Below are 22,541 nucleotides of genomic sequence, written 5' to 3' on the forward strand. Positions count from 1 at the left end.
GGGGAGACAAGACAGACTGAGCAACAGAGACTGTGGGAGAGTAGTGTACAGAAACACGTTTCAGGCGGGGGTGCTGGACTGCTGAGATAAACAACTTTGAGCCTATTGATGAACTCTGAAATCTACCTTTTACACTTCTATGTATAATTGTACTCAACATCTAGTCCTGCATATGTGTACCAAAGATATCTTATTTGTGGTTAATGGTGAAAATAATCATGAACTTCGAAATTAGATTTTATATTTTAAATAAAAATTCTGAAGGTTTGTGGCAATACTTAAAAGTGCTAAAAAAAAAAACAAGAGACAGTGCACTTCCAAACAAGATTGGTACACACACAAGCAAACAGACTACGGACAAAACAAATGGACTACTCAGAGGAAGAGACATGGCAACACTCAGACTTAATCTGCTTTTTTGGTTCGATAAGCACAGTGGTCGAGCCAGACAAAGTACCAGCAGTGTCAAAACAGCAGAACCGTTCAGCGGTGCGCCCCTTTCCCACAATAATGAACGAGGGTGGAGTCTATGCAGCTGATATGCTCATACCATAATTTATTAGACTGTCTAAACACACTAATCGCTGAGACTGATACAAAGAAATCTGGGAATTTGCTAAAAAACAGAATGTTAAGAAATAAGCTACCAACATTTTCACACATTCATGATACATTAGCGCAGACACACTTGTAATGCTTGTTGTTGAGATGTTTCGAGAAACAATTTCAGCTTCAACAAAAAAATTAACTAAGTCGCTTCAAAAATAAACAGCAACTGATCAGCAATAAAGTCTGCTGTTTTTAACTACTTGGTGCTTTCATATCCCCACTCTCAGAAACAATTACCTGTTTTAAAGAATATGGAAACACAACAGGCATTATTGCCGTTTGTGTAAAGATCCTTCTCCATCAGTGTTTTTCTCCAGAATACACTGAAGACAGCAGATGTCTTAAGCAGCAGTGCAGCATGCTCTCTATGTGCACAGCTTTGTTTATGTCCCTACAGGAGGAGTAAAATTAGCTTTGTGCTGCTGGGTGTTGCCCTTACCCCAATGAAAGGGGAGAGAAAGCTGTCGCGGGAGATATGGCAGAAAGCATTTGGCAATGTAATCGATTGCAGATGGCAGCCGTCGGGTGGCTTGTTTGGTCCACAGTGGTTCTTTGTGATGACTCGGTCTGCCATAATCCAACAGGATGAGGCAGTTTTCCCTTTAGAGTATGCAAGTGTGTTATTCTGGCAACTCCGACACCACAGCACTAATCTCTGAAGACCCACAGGAATTCCAGACTCAGGGGAAGCCGGGGCTCGGTCACAGGGAGCAAACTGTGTCGTGACTTCATATGATAAAATTGAGGAATGTCAAATCTTAATGATGAACAAGATACAAAATTATTTAGTTCATACAACTTGAAGTAGAACTGAGTTAAAAAGCATTAACAAGTAGAGTTAAACTATTAATTAAAACTGGAATATTTCTTTAAAACTTTGAAAGGAGTCAACATAGCTACTGTTAAAAATTGATACATTTTTTAAAATAAAACCTAGTCGTAATTTAATAAACACTGTCGCAGACATCCTGATGCATGCTCAAGATGCATCCTGCATCCTGTGCACTGTCACAGACAGCTACACCTCCAGATGCAGGAAGAGAACCACCTACATCATGAAGGACCCCACTCACCCAGCACACACACTTTTTGCCCTGCTCCCCTCAGGAAGGAGGTTGAGGAGCATTAAGTGTAGAACCACTAGACTGAGGAACAGCTTCTACCCTGAGGCTGTTAGACTCATGAATCTCTAACTAGGATAATCACTGTGAAAAATCACATCATGTAGCTGTGTTCATTTGTGCTCATCTGCTCACACAGACTCATGCTCATGTTCGTGCTGCTGTTCAACGTAATGTTTTTTATGCTATTAGTGCTTAGTGCTATATTTAGTTGATGTTTTTCTTAGTTCATATCTTGGATCTTATTACTGTTTTTCTTGTACATTTTATTGTTGGATGTAACTGGGACCCAGTGTACATAATCTCACTCCCCCACATGTACCACATGAGATACAAATGACAAATAAATTCTCTGAATTTGAATCTTATTTCTGTAATGATGCAAGTTGATGAAATGCCTAGGTTTTGATCTAATTTGTACAGGATTTTCTGAAGTTGTGGAAGGATTAGCAAATCAAAAAATGTGATGGAAACAAAAGAAACAAAAAGCATGTTTATGCATTGGCACTTTTGTAAAATAAAAATAATAATATAAAGATATATAATGAATTATTGTCAGAGGCGACATAGTGGTGCAGTTGGTAGAGCTTTCATTGCTCAGGGAGGAGGTCACAGGATCTCATCCTGGCCTGGGACCTTTCTGAGTGGGGTTTGCATTTTCCCTACGGGTACTCCGGTTTCCTCCCACAGACCAAAAACATGCATGTTAGGTTGATTAGTAACTCTAAAATGTCCGTCGGTGTGTGTGTGAGAGAGTGAATGGCTGTTTGTCTCTGTATGTGCCTGTGATGGACTTGCGAACTGTTCAGGTCGTCCCCTGCCTTTCACACAGTGACTGATGAAAATAGGCAGCAGTGACCCGGAAAGAAAGTAGAGGGTAAAGAAAATGGATAGATGAATGAGTCATAGTCCAGACCTTTGCCCATATTTTAACTTTGTGAGTTAATAAATAAACAGAAGTAAATTATCGATAATTGCTATGAGTGTATGAAGCTTTGAGCTTGCTGGAAGCTTACAGGAGTCAGAGAGGGGGCGGTGACAGCAGCAGCCAGCCAAGTAATCCTATCTGCTGTGCTGAAGCTCCTGACATCAAGTCTGTGTTTACTCATGACAACGCAATCCAGGAACAGTGACTCCACCTTAAATCATGTCAACAAACTTCAGATTTATGGAGGCATGGAGCGCTGCTGTGTCTGACTGATAGCTACATATGTACTGACACATGCAAAAGGTGCATAGACTTAATGTGCAAACTGCAGGCTGAGCTGTCCATGTTGTAGTTTTTCCCTTCAGTTATTTATACTGAGACTCCAAAATGTCTAGAATTTTTAAATAGTCTGCTACAGAAATTTCTACCAAACACAGCAGGTTTTCAGATCATGTTCCTGTCCAGGATTAAAAAAAAAATATATATATATATATATATATATATATGTCTAAGGGTGGGCTATAAACTAAAATGAAAAGAGATGTATCATCCCTAATGCAGAAATATGATTTTATCTTGAGTGAACTCCACAGCTGCCTGTCATTACAACTCATCTAATAATGTGACTCTATGGAAAACGATGTGTTTACAGTGCATTAATAAAAGCATGGAGTTTGAAGCACACTTCCTTTTTTGTCTGAAAAATACGTCCTGATTACAGGAGTACAAACGGTACAGAAAAATTCACCCCACCACACACACCTGTCTTGTCACTCAGACCCTGGGTGTGCCCATCACCAGCTGTCCCCATCAGCCCTCGCTGCCCCGACAAACGGCCTCATTTCCCTGGGAAGAACTCTGAAGCTCCAGGCCTTCGTGTCTGCACCGAGGTCCCAGCCCCCTTCAGGCTGCACAAAGCCTTTATTGTAAGGCACAATACAGGCCGCCCCCTCGGCCTTTTCCCTCCAGTCTCCACTCTCTTTTCACCAGAAACTCTTTCCCTTTCTACACCCTCTTGTTCCCGCCTGTCTCCCCTTTTAGGATTTTTGCCTCGTTTCATCTCAATCCTGAACTCCTCATTCTTTAATCTCCACTGTCAATTCTGTTTCTGTCTGCAGGGGTCTTACATCGACCCTTTCATTATTCTTCCTCACCCCTTTCCTAATATTCCCCTAATTAATAAAGCCTTCAACATTCCCTCTTTTCTCCTCCTATCTTCTCCTGCACAGTGGAGCATCTTCAAACAGCGTTCTGCTTCTCTGGCTGGTTTGATGCCTCCTACATTTGGTTCTCTGCTCTGTTGGAAATATATCTGGAATGATCACAGATGTCAGAGTTTTTACAAAGAGAAGATTGCTACATGAATACAGCAATTTGCTCAACTTCGAAGGTGTAGTTTGAGCCATCTTTGAGCTATATTCTTCCTGTTAAAAGGGAGAAGTCCTTTTCCATTGTTGCCCGACGCATCATGCTTGCTCAGGACAGGAGACAGCATCAAAGTGAAAACTGGCTGCAGTCCTGAGAGTCCTGGTGCATGCTCAATAATCCAGGTAAATTTAACCTGGTTAGGTGTTCTAAGAAACAACGTTTTACTAAGTAACTAAATAACTGAATCTGATCGTACTCTGCCAGATTATAATAGGATTAAATTTGACTGGAATAGTTTGAACTGTTTTGTATTGGATTAGACTGAATTGGATTAACTGGATTAGATTGGATTGACTGCATTGGACTAGGCTGGACTGGAATATTTTTAGATTAGACTTGGTTGGAATGAACTGGATAATAATGGATTGACTGAGATGAACTAGACTGGATAAAAGGGGATTGGGCTGGATTCGATTGAATAGAACTTTATGCAACTCAATTGGGTTTAAATCTCCGTTGAATTCAGTTGTAGTTAAACTTAATTTGAATGAATTAGATTAAACTGAATTGCAAGTATTTAGGGGTTTAATTGGACCTGTTGACTTTGCTGAATAACATTTTTAGATGACTTGTATTTGCAATTGGGCTTCTTCTATAAAGTAAATAAAGGTAAAAAAAAATGACTCGTCAATTGTGCTTCAACCTAAAAACAAACCTATTTTTTTAATTACAGTATTATTATTATTTTTATTAACCTTTATTTAACCAGGAATATCCCACTGAGATCACAGATCTCTTTTGCAAGGGAGGCCCGGGTTTATGTGCAGCATAACATGCATGTCTGTAAGCTGTGGGAGGAAACCGGAGTACTCCGAGAAAACCCACGCAAACATGAGGAGAACATACAAACTCTACATAGCAAAACTCCAGGCCAAACCCAGGGATCGTTCACAGGACCTTCTGATTGTGAAGCAACAGTGTTAACCACTAAAATGTCATGCTGCATAGATAAATAAATTTTTTAAAAAAATTCTAACAAATCAAAAAAATATATATATATAAAATGTGTTTTTATTATTCATTGTCCAACTGCAAACAAGGCTGCATTGCATCAAGAAACATAAAGTCCTATGTATACTGATATTTTTTAGATGTACTGCAGCTGAAATAGCTACATATGATCTTCATTTGAAAATATTTTGGAAAGCCCTCTTACAGCTGTAAGAAGCAGAAGTTAGAAAGAACCGATTAAAAAGGCTGACAAGAAATGAATGAATGAAATGTGAACACTGGTGAAAACATGCAGACACAGGGAGGCTGTCATGAACAATCTATTTAGAGCTGACGAGCTAAAAGGTGTAAGAAAAAAATGTCAAACAGAGTTAAACGGATGAACAGAAGGCTAACCGTGACACTAACCTGACACAAAAAATGATTTGAGGGTGGACATTCTGAGCACTTATTCCCCTGTGTTTCCTGAACAGAGTCCAAGCAGAAAAAGACAAAGCAAACTGAGCTGCAACATGGCGTCCAGCAAAGATGTGGTTCAAGTTTACTGAAATGCAACTAAAATGCCTTAAAGGATGTGGGGAACTTTTCTCTTTAGTGTATTTCAAACCAGAACATTGTGGTTGAAACAATTTTAAAAATGCAGAAAAGGGGACTTTAAATAGAAAGTAAAGCAAACTAAGGGGTTGAAATGACAAAGTCCAGCTGCTATAATCGCAAGAAAGCAATTATAAAACAGCCACACGCCAAAAAGTTTGGCTTTGAAGCTTTAAATGACACTTTGAATGGGATAGTGTCCATATTAAACAGACTGAAACAATCACACATAAAAACACCTGACTATGGCTAAACCAATGTCCCTCCCTAAATAACACCTTTGTTTGAGATCTCAGGAGGTTATGTGGGTGAAGTTTATGAATGTTATGTATGGTTGCACTCACAGATACTCACAGGTATCCATGGTGATGCATCCATCCTCACAGAAGTGATGCAGAGGGTGCTGGACTATTGAGACAACTGTAACATCTTGACACTGACTCAGCCTGCACAACTGGGCACACCATGGTAAGAAAATCTGAAACAGTGATGACCCCATATCCATTGCCTGTTATGAATGGTCCAAACGAATGAGCAGGGGGGAAGGGGGTCGGGGAAAATAATGGTGGCACAAGAGAGATGTCCTATTTATCTAGAACAAATATCTTGCAGAGTAATAATGGGAGGGCAGGAGTGTGGGTCCTATGTGTGTTGTTTATCTAATGCTTCATTTACAGTGAGGAACACCTTGTATGTAGAACAAAGCAGAAATAAATGGAGGGAATGAATGATTCATGAAAAAAATATATTAGATGTAGCTTTAGTTGTATTTATTAGTTAGTTATTAGTTGTATTTATTATTATTATTATTATTATTATTATTGTTATTATGTATTTATATGTAAGTAACACCCAGAATCAAGTGACACATAAAAAAAAAACCTGAGTAAAGCTTTGAAAATCAGTGGCCAGTGCTCTGACCTGCTCGGTCCAGAGGTTCAGAACCTAGAGCAGTTGACAGTAGCCAGCAGAGAGCAGAAATTGTACAAAGACCAGAACCAAAGACCAGGCTTTAACTGTAGTCCTTCCACAACAGAAACTCAAAAACAGTCTATAAGAATCAACTAAGTCCATGCTCAATAGTCCAGGTATACAATCCAACAATTTTCAGTCAGGTCATCTGGACAGTTTCTTTTTTTTTGTGCTGAAATGTTTCACCTTCCGTCGAAAAGGCTTCATCAGTCAAGGAAACACACAACAAAAAACTGATTCTTCCCCCAACAGCTTACTCCAAAGTGGAACAAACCAGTTAGGTTGGATGGAAGGTGAAATGTGATGTTTCAGCACAAAAAAAAAAAAGAAACTGTCCAGATGACCTGACTGAAAATTGTTGGCGTCTATAAGAATCAGACTCCAAACTACGGTAGGTCATGGTGTTTGATGCATAATGCATAATAAAATGTATAATTTTTCTTTAACAGATCCAGTTCTGTAGTTGTAGCAAAAAAAATAAAGATTATGTATTATAAATTCAGCTTTCTTACATATAAAAACAAAACAAACAAAAAATATATTGTTTTTTTTATTATTATTATTATATGAGGCCATTACATTTTTTGCATCAGTAGAAAAGCAAATGTTTTGGCTGTGGGCGGCACGGTGGCACAGTTGGTAGAGCTGCTGCCTCTCAGCGAGTAGGTTGCCAGATTGAAATCCTGCCAGGGGCCTTTCTAGGTGGAGTTTGCATGTTCTCTCTGTACATGCGTGGGTTTTTTCCAGGTACTCCAGTTTCCTCCCACAGATTAAAAACATGCATGTTAGGCTGATTTGTAACTCTAATTGTCCCTAGGTGTGAAAGAGAGAGTGAATGGTTGTTTATCTCGTTTGTCTCTCTGTGTCCCTGTGATGGACTGGAGACCTGTCCAGAGTGTCCACTGCCTCTCACACAGTGATGGCTGGATATGGGCACCAGTGACCCCATGACCCCAAAAGGAAGAAGCAGGTAAAAGATAATCACTCCTAGTCAGAACATGCAATACTAAAAGAAATTGCAAATTACCCAAAGACCAATGTCTCAGAGACTCTACAGGCCTCATCTAGCATGTTGCTGGATATTCTTAACAGGGCTGAACACCTCATACCATCTGCAAAGCATGGTGGTGGAGAAGTAGTGTTTTTGTCGTGGTGCAGTCTCAAAATTGGGGCACAATGTAGTCACTGAGTTGACCTTGAACTCTTCTGTAAGCCCAAAGTTTATTCAAGTCAAATGGGAGGTCGTCTGTCCAACAGGAAATACGTGGTCCAAAACAAGACGTGCGATGTGACCCTGAGCCAACCACAGCAGCAAATCTACAAGAAAATGACTAAAATAAAAAATAACAGGTTTGTCATGACATCCAAATTCCAGACCTCGACCTATTTAAATGCTTTGGTGGGACCTAACGAGAGCTGCGCATTAATGAAAACTTCTCTACAAACTGAAGCAACATTGTCAAGAAAAGTGGGTCAAAATTCCTCCATAATGATGTGAGTCCTGAAAGGTCATACTGAAAATGAATACTTCGTTATGTCTGCTCAAGGTTATCATAGAAGCTACTGATTTTTTCACACTGCGAGTCTCTAACTTGGTTTATTTACCGTTTGTTTAAATATAATTATAAAGTGTAATGTGCTAATCTTGTTGTTCATCTGAAGTTGTAGTTACCTTTTTGTGAAACCTGATAAGGATCAGATGATTTATTTTTTATCGGTGTACATGGCTGTACTTTTATTTTGGGCTATCATCAATTGAGCCCTTAAGGTGAGAGACTCCAGCTTCTCCATCGGGTGCTACAAGTTTAGGTATGAAACAGCTGCAGTTGGAGGTATGAAACTGCTATGTCGAGTATGTGGAAGTAAAAAAAAACTAATTTACGTTATCGCTGCAGCAGGTTCAGTTAATGACAACCTGAAGACAGACATTGTTAAACATGTTTTCTTCCCTGAGCCTCCTCTCCTCCCCTCCTCACTGTCCATCTATGACCTATAAATTCCTGGGATGCAAGGAATCTATTTTGTCAGGCAAGCCTGTCATCACTCGCACTATAATTGTAGAAATCTTACCCTCGGATCATGGCACTGTTGCCCCAAATCTTACAAATAAGATTATTTTTTTTAGTTCTGTTATTTCTGCAGATTTACTGCTATAAACGGAACAAAAAGGGCTGAATCCAACGGTTAGAGCCAAAGATTGAGGCAAAGACATCAATTTGTATTTCCTTGAATAAGTAATGGGACTGACTTTGAGCTACTACCATCAATTTTTACCATTTTAAATTAAAAACTGTAAAAAAAAAAAAACATAATATGATAATAAATAAATAAAATGACAGTTATTGTCACGTTTGTGTTTCCTACAGTCAGTTTCCTGTGGCAGCCATCTGGAATCAGTTGACGTTAATAAGTAATCTGTTGTAGACGTCAATCCAAAGAATACTTTCTGAAATTTTTCTCACAGACAAAATAGACTCAAAGACAAAGTTGTATATAAATGTTTTTTGGGATGAATATCTCTCAAGACTATAAGTTGGAAATGACTTCCACCGACTAACACACCAGTTTATAATCTGTAAAACGGACTGACTTAAAGCTATTGCTGTGTTTCATAAGGTTGCTCAACTGTCACCTTTAATTGGGTTGACTCCAAAAAGTCTGTAGATATATGTCCAATAATTATGCTCTGGGGTTTATTCAAGTTGTCCATTGAGTCTCGAGATATTTTGCTAACACGACAAAGCCACATGCATGAGCAATAACATTAACACACACAACCAAAAGGTGAGCAATAATAATACATTGCCAGTATCTGTAGTAAGAACTAAACTAATTTGAAAGCACTTCATTTTTGGAGGAATATTTGCAAACAGAGTGATTAATACTGCAAACAAGCTAATCTAAATGAAAATGCAAAATGTTTGTACATTAACAGCTTGAGATGAAGAGCCTCAGATTTCCTTGAAAAATAACCACATGAAACTAATGATATGGCTAGAAACCCTGCCAGATACTTAACCTGTTATCTGACCTCCCCAATGACAGCCGACTTCTGAGACATACTCGGTGGTGTCACATCTTCTAAATGACCCGGAGACTTTCACACACCGTCTTCACACATTAATCACTTGCTCTGTGCAGCTAAAACTCATGTCAACTACAAGCGAATACAATAAAAACAATAATGTCTCAGTATTCAGGGTTAGACCAAAAAAAAACATGTCTATCACTCTTTAAAGTTTCTATCTTGTAGGACCCCAGTTTTGGACCCTGTTCCATTGCTTTTGTTTTGTGTTTGTCAGTCAATAATCAGTGGGGTTTACCTTGTAGCATGCAGCGGTACGCTGACTCAGAGATGGCATAAATGTGCGGTGGCATCTCATGCCTCTTCTTCCCTCTGTACATCTCAATGATGTTCTCTGAATAGATGGGCAGGTTCTTGTAGGGGTTGATGACCACACAGAAAAGGCCGGAATAGGTCTGCAATTTTAAGATTAAAAAAACAAGGGAAAAACACAAATAAAACGTTATTTATCCAGTTCTGATGGAAGAATTCTATATATGTTTCCAGTAAAGCAGATACACACAAAATGTTGTCATAATTATTGTATTTTAGATTAAAATTTTGCTTCACATTCCTGTATTTTTAAATCACCTGAATTGTATCGATCCAATAAGGCATTTTATAGGAGGAAAAAATTATAAAAATCATGTAACACGTGGATACACACTAAACAGACTTCCAGACATATTTGAGGGAACGGTGACTCAATAAACACTGAAAAAGATCCCCGAAAGTTGCACTAAGAGTCAGTAAATCTAAAACGCTGCTTCATAATTCGAGCAGAAACCAGCATGCTTTGCAAACGTCGTCTCCTCTCTGACTTGTGTTGTATTTGGCAGTGCAATTAGCCCTGCAGTCTCTCCCCAGAGACTGTGTGTGGTACGAAAACGTCTCAGTTATGCTGTCGGATAAAACGACCAGGCAGAGAGGCAGCCAGGACCGAGCGAGAGGCCCTGGTGGGGCGAGGGCTTTCTGTCATGTAGCAGATGCTGTACAGGAATGTACATTCCTCCTATAGATGGCACAGAGCAAGGGCAGCCTGGACTGTGACCTTCTTCACTGACAGTTTAGGTTTATCCTACCTTTGTGTACTTGGCACATACTGTAGCTGCAGAATTTAAAATGCATCAATACGTCCATACAAATATTTAACAGACATATCTGTTCCACAACTAGTTTCACAAAAAAATGGTGAAATTAAAACCTGATTACCTAAATTATTAAACTGACATGATTTTGTAATGTAATCTTGTCTCATGACAACACAGAATCACTAAATGTGAATTGAATTTCTGATGATATTTTGAAGAGCGCCAATGCAGCTAATGTCCAACAAAACAATATTAAATACTTTTTTTTTTCTAGAAAGCCCAAAAGTGATATGGGACATTTATTTTGAAATAATCTAAGCCAACATTTTGATCTCTAAACTATATGAGAATAGTTAAAAGAACCCACATTTAAATGGTAAAGCTGCTGCTTTTGACTATGTCACCAACCATGGTAACCACACACCTGTGTCTGTCACTCCCTGACTGTCCTCTTCAAGAAACAGTAGTTTTAATAATGCACAGTAATAAGTAAGCCTCAGTGACTGTATAAAAACTAAATTGTATTAAAAATGTAAGTAGCAGAAGCATCTGCTCATCACATATATACATTGTATGTGTATACAGTGTTTTATGTAGGAGACATGACAAATAAAAAGACCCTTCATTTCCAGTTTTGAGGATAAAATTCTGAGCTCAGAGACAACGGAAGTCAATGAGGTTTTAGATGTGGGCACTTGGCACTCTGGAGAGGATTTGAGAGAAACTATGAGTCCAAAAGCAGTGAGATGCAGCGAGTGAAGACAAAAATGACTGTTTTTATTTAAGTAAAGTCTGTTTTATGACCTTTTTAAATTTGGCTTAATGTTTCTACTGTGATATCTGATCTCAACTATGGAACACTCAAAAACTGAGTTTACACATTTGTTTCATCAATATCCTTCTGATCAAAATGGAAATCTTTTGCAGATTTTTGCTAATTGTGTCTACCCTGTATGATGTACAGGTTAGGCAAATTGTATCAAATGTACCAAAAATGTTACTAATCCTAACAGAGCTGCAGGTACAGATTTTTTTTTTTTACTGTTGTAGAAATAGCAGAAAGAAATATGAAAGAAACTGAAAAATAACAGGCAAATAGTAACAAGTGTGTTTCAGTGCTTATGCTTTGTCACACTTAATAACAATAAAGTACTTCTTTAAAAAAGATTATATTCATTTTTCCTTATTAAGACGTTTATACAGATAATTTAAACCATTTTCATACTATAAACTGACATTTTCTTTATATGTTTGTTGATAGAAGAATTTGGGATTTTCTCACTTTAACAAAATATCGTGTATGTGGACATGGGCCTGTCACGATAAACAATAAATCAATTAATCACATGATAAATGAAAATTATCAACCTCATTTTCATTTATCAGCTTTATTGTTTCTTCGTGTCTCTTTCTACTGAAGACACTGGATGATCAAAAGGCTCAACTCTGGTGCTCTTCACTGACCCCTCCATTTCTCTTTTCTTGTTAAAACCAATTTTAACTGTCCAAAATCACATTTTTAGATCATTAAAAGCAGCTTAGCTCATAGCTAAGCTATGAGCTAAGCTAACAGGCCGACCTCGAGGAAAAAACCTCTGTCTTGTCAAAGCTCCTAAATTTATGGTTAAAACCCATCCCTTTGTCTAAAAAGTTGTTTTTCTCAGCAAAAAGAAGCCGAGAACTTGTTTACTGAGTTTTAATTAAAAGCTTTGTGAAAAATGCTATGCTAAAGGGCTCAAACCACACAGAGCATCTGCCATTTTGAGAACCGAAAAAAGGGAAAAGAGACAGCCCATGCCATGTCAAGGGGCCTCCCTCCCATTTTTCTTAGACACACTGCTCGCTCCCTTACTATCCATCCTTCAGTACAAACAGTCTTATACTGCCATCCGGTGGTCAAAAAAGGTAATAGAAACAAAACAAATTAACCAACATTTCTTCTTAAATTTGACAATTACTAATTGTTGTCAAATTTCAAACAATATTATCGTTTATCGCAATAATTTCTGAGACAATCAATCACCCAACAAAATCTGTTATCGTGACAGGCCTATGTGGACATTTTATGGAGATTTTGGCCACTTTCAACTGCACTTTGTGATGTACAGCCAAGATCATAGCACACCATTACTAATTCAGCCACATGTTTTAATATTCTTTTGTATGGGTTTTTCCTAAGCTGAGGGGGGATCAGTAAATCCAACATCATGACAGAAGCAGAATAAAGAAGACTAATGGGCACCTTCATACACATGCACTCTTTGGACTGTGTCCAGCTCAGATGCTTTAGATATTTTAAAAGCCACATACTGTATAACCAATAAATATATATTAATAGAGCTAATATTTAAACATGTAAAAGCTGCCCTGCAATGATCTCTTTAGCTCAAACCATCGAGAGGTATGACATGTATGAACTAGTTTAAAGGCTGACACTGGAGTGACTCAGCAGCCATCTGGTCACAAAGGGGCCCCAGAGAGCAGGTTGCAGCCATTACGTAATGGCTCAGTTAGGGCCCTCAGTCAGCACTGAACAACTGATGCTGCACTGCTGATACAGAAAAAAGAAGGAGGTGAGGGAGAAAGGAAGAGTGGAGAACTGATACAGCTGACAAGGCTCCCCAAGGTCCAGTTCAGTGGAAAGGCAGAGGTGTAACAAACACGGAGCGGTGTTCTGTAAACTGCTTCCAACAGAAGAGGAGAGCTCAGAGCGAGAGAGGCCATGCTGAAATTCAAACTCTTCACTCTCCTTTTTGAGGCTAATGAAAAATTTATTCACTGGTATCCGAGTTTGAGGCTGCTATAAATAGGGGGTCTTTTCTGTTCTGTCCGTTCAGCTGTGCAGCACGAGAACTCAGGCAGCTGGAAGGGCAGCAGCGACATTCACCACCTCCCTATTTCCAGCAAGTAGAGCATGATACAACCAGCGCAACACGGCCTGTCAAGCAGCTACGTATGACCCAACCCAGTCCAGGAAAGAGAAGGTGATGTTTCCACAGTGAAATCAGATCCAGGGGAGGGGATGGTGTGACCTGGTAACAGCTGAGCAACACACAGGCAACAGCAGACACAACAGCCGAGTCCATCTGCCGCCTCTGATCACACAGCCAGCGTGCTTCAGAGAACATTCTTCACTCCAGAGGCCACGAAAAGGGCGCTTGGACTGCCGTAGTGCCACTGATCTAAGCAGAGCACACAAGACTTTGACCGTTCCTCTCAACACTCCACTGATTTCACAACAAAACTAACAAATGTTCATAGCAGGTACAGTCTGACTGACGTGACAGTCTGAAATGCACGGTATCAAACAACTCTAAGAAATCGTATCAATGTGTGGCCTTTTGCAGAACAGGAACAATTTACCTATTATAATGAAACGGACACGAAAAGTCAAGAGCGTTAATGACGCATACATATTAGGTGGGAGTCTGAACATCCTACAGAAATAGTTCACCTCTGACTTGAAACAAAGAAAAAATGTTGTGTGGTATGCAAACAAAAATTATTCTGCAGGATTAGTGACTGAGGAGGAGTGGAGAAGGAAAAGAGTGTGTGAGAAATGAAACAGAGGTGATGAAGATGGGAGGAAGCACCAGAGCTGAAGTGGGCAGCACGAGACAGACAGACTGAAGATCTTTTTGCCACTGAGGAATGCTGAAGATTTTGACAGCTGAAGTTTATGTAACAACACAAAGACCTGCGTGTAGCTCTGCAGCTGGCCTGGGAATCACCAGCTAACGGACCGAAAGTCAAGACAAGAAACAAGTGGTCTTCAAAGATTTGACAGACATCACATCCTTAAAGATGGGCAAAGAATGAAAGAGGAAGCAACGCAGGACAGAAACAAAATGTCAGGGGTGATGGGGGAGGGTAAAATTTTAAGCAAATGCCAAAACACATTCCCTGCACAGTAAAATAACACATGTGGAACAATCTTACAAATAAATACATAAATATGGGCACAGGTGAAAAGAGTAGCTGATCAAATCATTTAGCTTTTTCATGCCTCTGCTTTTACAGAATATTGAGATGTTTTAAAATGAAGTTGTGTGGAACAGTTATGAACAATTAATATCCTACCTGTTGTAGATAGCCCTAAATTTCAGAGGCTCGTTTTATTTTATAAATCTTTACACCATCATCGATCTCTTAATTATTTACATAAAGTTTTTGTTATGTGTAAGCAAAAATGCTAACAGCAGCTAGCTGTAGAACTTCTACTGAAACCTGAAACACTTTTGGGATTAATTTCATTTAATCAATTAACAGTGAAATTTTGACGAACAAAGTTGTTATAGGGCAGCAAAATGTATTTATTTATTTATTAACCTTTATTTAACCAGGCAAATCCCATTGAGATCACAGATCTCTTTTGTAAGGGAGGCCTGGACCTGAAGGAAGACTAACATGCATGTTTTTGTTCTGTGGAAGGAAACTGGAGTACCCGGAGAAAACCCATGCAAGCACGAGAAGAACATGCAAACCCCACACAGAAAGACCCCAGGTCCAACCAGGGCTTGAACCCAGTACCTTCTTCCTGTGAGGCAACAGTGCTAACCACTGAGCCGTCATGCAGCCATGTGAAAATCTACAATCATCAAAGTCTGCTCTGGAAGTGGATCTACTTGGACTTTATGGACCAGCTAATGCAAGTTTGTCTGAGCTGACTCACTTTCAAAGCAGATGTTGCTCTCGTTAACTGCAATTTTTTTAATTTCATAGCAGTTCATGCAAACGGTTTATAAAACCACTATTTTTTCATTACATGGGTATTTCAGAAGAAAATTGTGGTCTTACTGCTGGAAGTGCCCCAAGCTGCATTGGAAAAACTATAGTTACAGATACAGATATTCTTTATTGTTGTTCGCACCACATGTGATACATATGGTGGAGCGAAATTATGTACACAGGGTCCCAGTTACATCCCACAATAAAATGTAAAAGAAAAACAGTAATACGATCTAAAATATGAACTAAGAAAAACATCAACTGTGTATATAATAATAATCTAAGCACTAATAGCATAAAAACAATACGTCGAACAGCAGCACGAACATGAGTCCATGTGAACAGATGAGCACACATGAACACATCAACATGAAGCAGATCAGCAGCAACATGAAACAGATCAGCAGCAACATGATGTGATTCTTCACAGTGATTATTCTAGTTAGAGATTCATGAGTCTAACAGCCTCAGGGTAGAAGCTGTTCCTCAGTCTAGTGGTTCTACACTTAATGCTCCTCAACCTCCTTCCTGAGGGGAGCGGGACAAAAAGTGTGCATGCTGGGTGAGTGGGGTCCTTCATGATGCAGGTGGACCTCTTCCTGCCTCTGGAGCTGTAAATGTCTGTGATGGTGGGGAGACTGACTCCAACAGACTTCTGTGCAGCCTTCACCACTCTCTGCAAAGCTTTTCTTTCTGCAGCTGTGCAGCCTCCATGCCACACGTTGATGCTGGAGCACAGCACAGTTTGCTGCTAATGCTACTATCCTATGTATTAAAACGTGTGTTTTGTAAAACATGACGCATATGACTCAGCATTTGGATGAATGAAGACAGCAATAACAAACTTTGGTCTTGTCAGCATTCAGACTAATCATTAACTCGTTAGTCTAGTCAGAATTTAACCTTCTTTTTTTTTATTTCCAATCTGAGGTTGTTCAAAGATCGATGTACAACAGGTAAGATGTTAATTCTTCATAAACTTAACAAAACCCCTCTTCAAAAATGGCCAAAGTATCCCTCCAATGTACATTTACAAGGCTGAGGACAAAAGCATGACATAAGACAAGACTTTTCAGTTAAGCATTTTCTAAAATGACAATAAAAACCCGTTACTGCTCCCAGCGTACAAAGAGCTGGTACAAAACTGAGTAGGATCATATGCAAATAATGGTTCATGCTTTCATTTTACTGTTGAAAGGCAGATTGTGGTTTGAATTCACCAATCAGCCAAACTCTGACTTTAAAACATGTTTTGTTGGTACAATTTGAGTGGTCTCTTTAATGTCCAACAGTGAGAAGGTGCATGTCCCAATCAGCCTACTAAATGAAATGGTTTTACTGGTTTCACCAACAAAAAAATAACCATTTCATATCTATGATGGTCTCAAAAGGATTCAGAGTTCTCTCAGAAATATCAAGTCAGAGCACAGCCTGCGGGGGCCATTATATCAAGTCTACTGTGGACGGAGCAAAGCTCTTGGGGGGTAAGTCAAATACAAAAATGTTTAAAGCACAGGAGGGGAAAGGTTTTCTCCTAAAGTGATCTGACAGGGGAAAATTCTCTTCCAGATACAAAACCAACACAGCCAAACACATGTTTTTAATTTCTCTGAGGCTAGGGGACAACTAGGAAGCTCCAGAGCCAATTTGAAACCCCCAAAAATAAAGTAGAAACTGTGTTACTATGGTATTACCATGATATTTAAGCGGAACATAGTGAGCTGGTCAAATAAGATTCAAATTTAAACCATATGGGGAAGCCATGAGGTTTGGTTTTTTTTTGTACTGTTTTAGCAATGACAAATTACCGTATTTTACTGTGAAATATTCATGTTATTGCAGCACTTTAATGTAATCAAATAGAAATAGTCACAGACTTTAAAAATGATTAAATGATGTTGTGGAAGCATCTCAGATAAATGCAACAATTTGCTCTGAAGTCCTCAAACCAGAGTCTCCCCGGTGATAACCCACATTCTATTAGTGGAAAATGTGCCACTAAATGGGGTGGGATCACAAGAAGAAGCTTCATCTCTGCTGAAAATTAGATTATGGGGGCAAAAGCAAAATAGTGGTGGAAACACTGCAAACTTTGGTGGTTACAAATTTAAATGTGTCACTTCTAAACATTTAACATAAATACGTGGGTTGGAAAAACCAAACGGCTAATGGAAAAATACAAAGTTTCTGCTCTAATGAAATATTTGGTAAGCAAAAGTGTTACGTTTAGTGAACGTGTGTCTGGACTTTAAAAGGATAAAGAAGCCATTTTGAAATTGGGCTAGGGAAAAGTTATGAATAGGGATACACAATATTATCTGCATGGTATCGGTATCGGCCGATATTAGCGTTAAAGTTAAATATTGGACATCGGCCATTCCATCAAAATAACTCACCAATATTAAAGACACCGTTTTTATATGACAACCCAGTGACAAGGATGCCTGCAGCGCCAGCACAACGTGATGACGTCAAACGCACCTACCTGATCTGATCACAGCAGAGAGGAAGAAGTCAAATTGTCAGCGGTGTGGAAGCTGTTTTTTTTTTTTTTTGTCGTTGAGGATGTTGGAATTCAAAGAATTTTGGACTACATTGAGCCTCGCTACATCGTCCCCAGTCAGAGATATTTTTCCGACATAGCCTTACCTGAGTTACAAGCCGTCATTTCCGACATCATTGAGAAGCTAATAGCCGATAGTAATTGGGTGAGTTTCACCACAGACATTTGGACGTCGTTAGCCGCGTTAGCATGATTAGTCTTATGGCACAATGGATAGACTAAAACTTTGAACTTAAAAAGGCTGTCCATGCACAGGAGTGCAGAGGATCCCACACTGCAGCTAGGAACCTGGAACAAACCTCCACAAGTGAGACAGCATCACAGCTGACTAATGCTTATAAATAATATTTAACACTTTTCATTTAATGAAAGTTAAAGTGCTATGCATATCATATGGCTGTTACTGAATATATGTCACCAGCTCTTAGAGCGGTTCCACAAGCCAAAATAAGAGGGCTATGTTCTGACAAAGGAAAGTCTATTAAATCAGGATCAGTATCGGTTATTGGTCAAAAATCCAATATTGTGCATCCCTAGTTACAAACACAAACATTTGAAAGTTGGCAAATTGGTTGAAGTGGTTGGTCTGGGGGCAGCACAGTGCGCAACTGGTAGAGCTGCTGCCTCTCAGCGAGCAGGTCCCTGGTTCAAACCCCGGTCCGGGGGCCTTTCTGGGTGGAGTTTGCATGTTCTCTCCGTGCATGCGTGGGTTTTCTCCGGGTACTCCGGTTTCCTCCCACAGACCAAAAACATGCATGTTAGGCTGATTGGTAACTCTAAATTGTCCCTAGGTGTGAGTGAGAGAGTGAATGGTTGTTTGTCTCGTTTGTCTCTATGTGTCCCTGTGATGGACTGGAGACCCGTCCAGGGTGTACCCCGCCCCTCGCACAGTTATTGCTGGACATGGGCACCAGCGACCCCCATGACCCAAAACGGAAGAAGATAAATGGATGGATGATAATGGATGGATGGATGGTCTGGGCTACACTTGAACTAGCTTTAAGCTCATCAGTTTTGTCAAACAAACTCTATCCCTTCAAACTGAGGTGACTCAAAGATATCAACACATAACACAACACACGTTTTTAATTTGTTCATAACTTTGCCACAAAATCTCATTTCAAATGTGCTGAACCACAGCTTTAAGGTAAAAAAACTGTTTTTCTTCCACTTTCTGCCAAATATGTCTGATTGTAAGTAGAAGGACTGAGGAGACAGGATGGCACTTTGTCATCAACCCAGCTCCGTCAGCAGGAACACAGAACAAGACAAACAGAATGAAATAAAGTCTTTCTTTATGGAAGACGTCTTTCTGTAGCAGAGCAGGAGAATGGCATCAATATGTTGTTGAGATGTGCTAAGTTAAGCAGGTCTGATAAGAGATAAAATACCATTGTGTGTCTCAGTGTGGTCAGCAGGCAGTCAGGGGAGCAAAACCCTCAGTGCCCCCTCACTCATCACAAAAGCATCCATGTTTTAACTCTAACAAAAAAATCATAATAAAAGATCAGCACAATTTCAATTATTTCAAATTAAATGTATGCAAATTAAAGATGTCAAAGTTTTATGGCAGGTTATTCTCTTGTGTGGTAAATTGAAAAAGACATAAAAGCAAATTTTCTAAAGGCTCCAGGTCTAAACACTCACATAGATGAGTCCGGAGTAGTAGCGGTCCTTCAGGTTGTGCAGCACGGACGCCTCGTTCAGACAGGTGAGCTCCGCCATGTCTTCCACCTTGCTGAACTTGGGTGGGTTCATCTTCTGGATGTCGTCCTTGTTGATCACCACCTTCTTGCCATTCTCTGCCAGTTCCACGACCACCTCCTCACCACGCTCCTCTCGGATACTGGCCGCCTCGAAGCCATGGCGCTCTGAGGGGACCCACACCAGCTTCTTGGCTGTCCAGTCTGCCTGTGTAGCCGGGTTGTACACAACGGCACGGTCCACAAACAGGTACCGCTCCGGGTCTTCTTGCCCACTCCGATGAGACATGTTACCTGGGATTTACCAGAGCAACGTGGCCACCTGAAACAGACAGGGTGGTGGGGGGTTAGTAGTTTAGACTGTTTTCAGTAGGCACAGGGATGTTTGTTGGACTGGGTCTTAATAGTTTAGGGGTTTTCCTTCCATTTAGATTATAGATCTTTTAATTAGTCTATTGTACGCTGGAATATAAAATGATGTAAACCAGAAGCTAGATATGAAACAGCGGTGCTGATTTAATAGAAAATAATCAGAATCAACACATTTTGTTTTATCCAAATGTGTGTTTTATACGTGTTATTTTGGTTTCTTTTATGCGTCTTGGATCTATTAATTTAAGCAAACCAGCCTGTCTCATTTGACGCATTCCATGTCGCTTTTTCCGCATCAAAATCAAAGATTTCGGAAAAATCCAAACGATTTTTTCTGGCTTCAATGTCATGAGAAGTCTGCACTAAATAAAGTGTGCTCAGTTTTTTTTTTATGTAAAACGAGAAGCAATAAAATATTTTACACTTAATGGCCAGATGAGACATCAACAAGGGCCATATTTGGCCTTCGGACCTTCAGTTGGACAAGTGTCCTACAGGCTAGTGTCTAATGCTTGGGACATTTTCTGACTTATTTTTGGCATGCTGGATCTGTTTTCACTCATTTAATGCCTCTGAATGTTACAGCACTTCATGACTGTCTGACTTGAGCCAGCACTGACATTTTCCCTCCTTTAGGTCATCATGTCTTCTTATGTCTCCTCATTTGGGACAGTTTGCTGTCTCTTTCTATGAACAACAACAACAACAACAACAACAACAACAGCCCCCTGACTTCCTGAGCTCCTGGGCAGACTCGGATGTAATCTGTCCAACAAATCTCCAGAACAGCCTGACCATTCTGTGCGATTAAAACAACAGAGGACACACGGCGAGCAGGGACCGTCAGCTCCTGTGCTGGACACAGAACAGCAGGACTTTTTAACTGGTTTTTGGTTGTTGGTGAACTGGACTGTACAGTAACGATGCGCATGCTGCGTAGACTCACGGCTGAATGACACATGATCAATTAGCCTCGAAATGTTTGTCCCATTTACCTCGTACAGCGTTTAAAGTTACTGCTTGCACACAGAAGGCCAATATATCCAGTAAAAACCTGCGCAAGCGCTAAAGTAGAAGACAGGAATGACATTTAAATGTGAATAAAGGAGGAAAGGTGCTGAACGTGAACGACCGTTAGGTGTTTCAACTAGCTAACCTTTCGACAAACTCTGCATCTAGTTACCTCATTAACAAGTTTTACAGTAAAACAAACATATTAACTGTTTAAATTATAAGCAACGTGGTTTCAAAGGCTTAAACAAAGTCGAATCGTATTAACTTTACCAGCTCCTCTCAGTTAAGAACCCCTTCAGTCGTTGGGAGACTGCCTGGTGCGTTCACGGTCCGCTCCCCACGCGCTCCATCATTCCCGTCCAGTAATTAACAAACTTACCTGGTGTTTGTTTTTTGTGTTTGTTTTCGTCAGTGAATCCGTCAGCAGTCAGGTCCTAATCACCGAGCGCCCCCGACGTAAGGCGAGCCTGTCTGTTACGAGCTGCCACCCTGAGATGCGGGCATGTATTTTTGTGTTGGGCGCCGCACCGCAGGCACGGAGTGCTGCTGCCTCTGAGTGGGGCTCCTTCCTGACCGCCGCTTCTCCCGCCTACGATGGACGGACCGCAGCTAGATCCTCATCGTGCAGATCAGCACTTCTCACTGTTAGCACCCTCTACGACACGAACTGGACACCGACCTACGCAGAAGCACGACAAACTCTTTAGTGACTCATTAACATAGGAATATTATATAGTTAGGACAAGTGCTGCGATGGACGCCTCACTTGAATCTATCACCAAAATATCTGCACTGCGCATGCCCACTGCGCAGCCTGCCAGACTGTGGTCTGTTCTCTCCCTCATCCATCACTGGCTGTAAAAAACAACAACCCCTCAATTTGTTACAAACTAATAACATTCATTTAAATAAAAAAACAACTAAATACAACTATTGCTTTGCTATATTTAAAAACGTATTCCACATAACTGACACTGATGCTGATTATATCCCCTCATGTCTTAAGTCTTAAAATAAAATGTCCTCACAAAATGGAAAAGTTAAGTTTTAACGTTTATAAGTAAAGTAAATGAAAGCCAAGACAAAAAAGAAATGTTGCAGTGGATGCTGGTGGCTCATTACTGTCACCATGGTAACCACACTCGCATCTCTGTCATAAGATAGGCAGACGTCAACATTAAGCAGGTTTATATTTTTGAAAAATGACTTAGTTTGCACAATCTTATATTGCAAAATGTTTCACTTTCAGCTACTACCTCATCAGTTCAATATCAGTAAAACTGGCTGAATTTTTGTGTTTTTTGTTTTCTAAGGCTGTGTCAAAAGTTGTAAATGTACGTCTAGCGATTGTTGCCTGAAAGTTTCATTAAAATCCACCCAGTGGTTCATGAGACATTTTGAAA

At 39.9% G+C, this 22,541-nt stretch overlaps 1 protein-coding gene across 1 annotated transcript in view; it reads right to left on the reverse strand.

Moving 5' to 3' along the window:
• Positions 1-21,985, reverse strand: part of LOC119421551 (myosin-10) — a 77,119-nt gene extending 55,134 nt beyond the window's left edge. The window contains exons 1-3 of the mRNA XM_037688895.1: positions 21,518-21,985; positions 19,697-20,074; positions 9,927-10,083 (exon numbers count right to left, since the gene is read on the reverse strand). Coding sequence (XP_037544823.1) covers positions 9,927-10,083; positions 19,697-20,041 — 502 coding nt within the window. The 5' untranslated portion in view covers positions 20,042-20,074; positions 21,518-21,985. The remainder of the gene's footprint in view (positions 1-9,926; positions 10,084-19,696; positions 20,075-21,517) is intronic.
• Positions 21,986-22,541: the final 556 nt, after the last annotated feature.

This window comes from Nematolebias whitei, chromosome 15 (assembly GCF_014905685.2).
Source record: "Nematolebias whitei isolate Nwh7 chromosome 15, NemWhi1, whole genome shotgun sequence".
Lineage (NCBI taxonomy): Eukaryota > Metazoa > Chordata > Actinopteri > Cyprinodontiformes > Rivulidae > Nematolebias > Nematolebias whitei.